We start from the raw sequence: 2134 nt of genomic DNA, 5'->3' as shown, positions 1-2134 counted from the left end.
TAGTGATGGATTCGGCAGGGTTTTATTCTGTACACTTCGCACTGAATGGTGAAGAAGTCCATCAAGAAGGAGCGACGGAAAATACTCGTCCAAACTCAGGAGAAATGCCTCCAACGTAATCACGGGGGTAACGGTTAGTCATAGTCTTTCCTCGATGAACAACAGCGCATCTACTACATCCACACGGACCGACATCAAAAACTCTTGTCAAATCAAAAATACTATATGTCACTATGGTGACACCCTATAACAGCATGCGATAGACACATATATTAATACGAACTCGCTTTAAATTGTCTTAGATGCTACTGAGTGACAGTGACAAAAATAGACACACTTTGTGCTCCCATGAACAGACACTCCTCGTAGTCAAATTCACCATGGAGCAACTTGTTCGATGAGTAGCTTTAGCAATTCCTCATCATGGGTTGTCATTATTATCATCGGGAGGAAACACAATACACAATTATTAACCCTTGTGGGAAAACCTGCACACGGTCAACTACGTGAAAATTTTTGGAAATTCTTGTTGGTTTTTGTACACTTCTACCTGAACTCATATAAATGAAAGTAACTACCCAAAATTTCCTCTGGATTTTCATGTTACCATCGACGCATGTGGTTGACCATGTACATATTTTCCCACACTGTTTGAAACCCAGGACGGGAACTACGTAGATAGCGCAGACAGATCTAAAGAATCTCCCTCGGGGAGCCACAGTCTTTGAAATCGCTACATGGAGGTTTACATTGATGTGATGCAGGTCATAAGACGGCCAATGCGGAGAAGATTCCAGAAGGGGATGTGCATATACCGAATAAATGGAAGCGACAAGAGCTCGTAGGGAGGGTGTTGCTGGCGAGATGTGGCGGAAATGTGGTATGGTAGGTCGGACGACAATATAGGGAGAAGAAGAAGGTTAAGAGGGAGACTAGAAAGCAAAGACAAGAAGCTAGAGCTAGAGGAGAGGAGGTAGTGATAATAACATATAAAGGGTAATAGGTTATAGTGCCTATAGGTCGATGTGCCGGTGACTACGACTATCGAAATGATGAGGGAAGCAGATGTTACGATGCTGCCTCCAGAAGGGGATGAGGAGGTTAGGGCGGATGAGAGGATGGATGAGTTCAGGTAGTAGTAGTAGTACTAGTAGTAGTAGTAGTAGTAGGAGTAGTAGTAGTAGTAGTAGTAGTAATAGTAATAGTAATAGTAATAGTAATAGTAATAGTTGATGCTAGTAGCCTCTGTTATACACATAAAACTTACGTGTGATCTTACTCCCTATTTATTCGTGGATCCTTATCATAGCGCTAAAGCAATAATCAGCTTGTCGTGAAGATGGAGACTGATAGCTAAGGAGCGTATTTTTCTCCTTGCCGAATTCGGAGATTCAATATTCCACGTTATCCAAGTATTGTATTGTTTCTGGCTGAAACTTAAACAAGGCTTAGATATAAATTATTATACCTGATTTTTCAGGCAGCTCATCATTATATCATAAAATGATGCCCTATCTGAAGAAAGTACGCTCTTAGATGTTCTTGAAAGTACAATGGAGTTTGTTCGCCGATTCGTGGTATGGAAAACAATAGTGAAAAATATATCTCACGACTACTGCATATCACCGCGAATATCGGGTTCTTCACGGAGTATTACGCCACGTCACGTGAAGCGGATGAAACTCCACCGTACTCGATCGTATTATGAATCATAGCTCGCCAGGCACACCTTTCCTACCCCACCTCCTACGAGCGAGGTTCTCCCACTAGGGCAAACAGCAGCTGAGGAAGATACGCCCAGTACAGTTCCTACTACGGTGGAGGCTGGACAGGATGAGGGAGAGGAAGGGGAGGAGCAGAGGGAACCTGTGGAGCCTAAGATAATGCTAACGACGTCTATGGCAGTAATAGGGAGAAATGACGGGCCTGGGAATCGAACCTGGGACCTCCGTGTTCAGTATCCCTCTGAGCGATCGTACGGTCTCATCAAAGAGCTGGTCGAAGTGGTGCCGGGCCTGCAGTACTTCCGGAAGAAGCATTTCCCTATCACCAAGATTTGCGACTTTGCTAACAATAGAGGATTCACAGCAGTTGTGGTAGGCAGGGAACATTACGAATACGAAGTTTGCATGGG

The 2134-nt window shown here is 43.9% G+C and overlaps 1 protein-coding gene across 1 annotated transcript; it reads left to right on the top strand.

The window, feature by feature from the left end:
• Window positions 1–45: 45 nt before the first annotated feature.
• Pmar_PMAR025078 (conserved hypothetical protein) lies at window positions 46–1357 on the top strand (the record flags this gene model as incomplete). Its single annotated transcript, XM_002781248.1, has 5 exons — window positions 46–115; window positions 765–841; window positions 890–973; window positions 1020–1132; window positions 1318–1357. 5 exons carry the CDS (start codon window positions 46–48, stop codon window positions 1355–1357), a joined length of 384 nt encoding a protein of 127 aa, XP_002781294.1.
• Between the last annotated feature and the right edge of the window lie 777 nt (window positions 1358–2134).

The sequence above is a fragment of the Perkinsus marinus genome (genome assembly GCF_000006405.1).
Source record: "Perkinsus marinus ATCC 50983 genomic scaffold scf_1104296943144, whole genome shotgun sequence".
NCBI classification, from domain to species: domain Eukaryota; phylum Perkinsozoa; order Perkinsida; family Perkinsidae; genus Perkinsus; species Perkinsus marinus.
The sequence above is the reverse complement of the archived record's forward strand: the minus strand, read 5'-3'. Positions and strand labels throughout refer to the sequence as shown.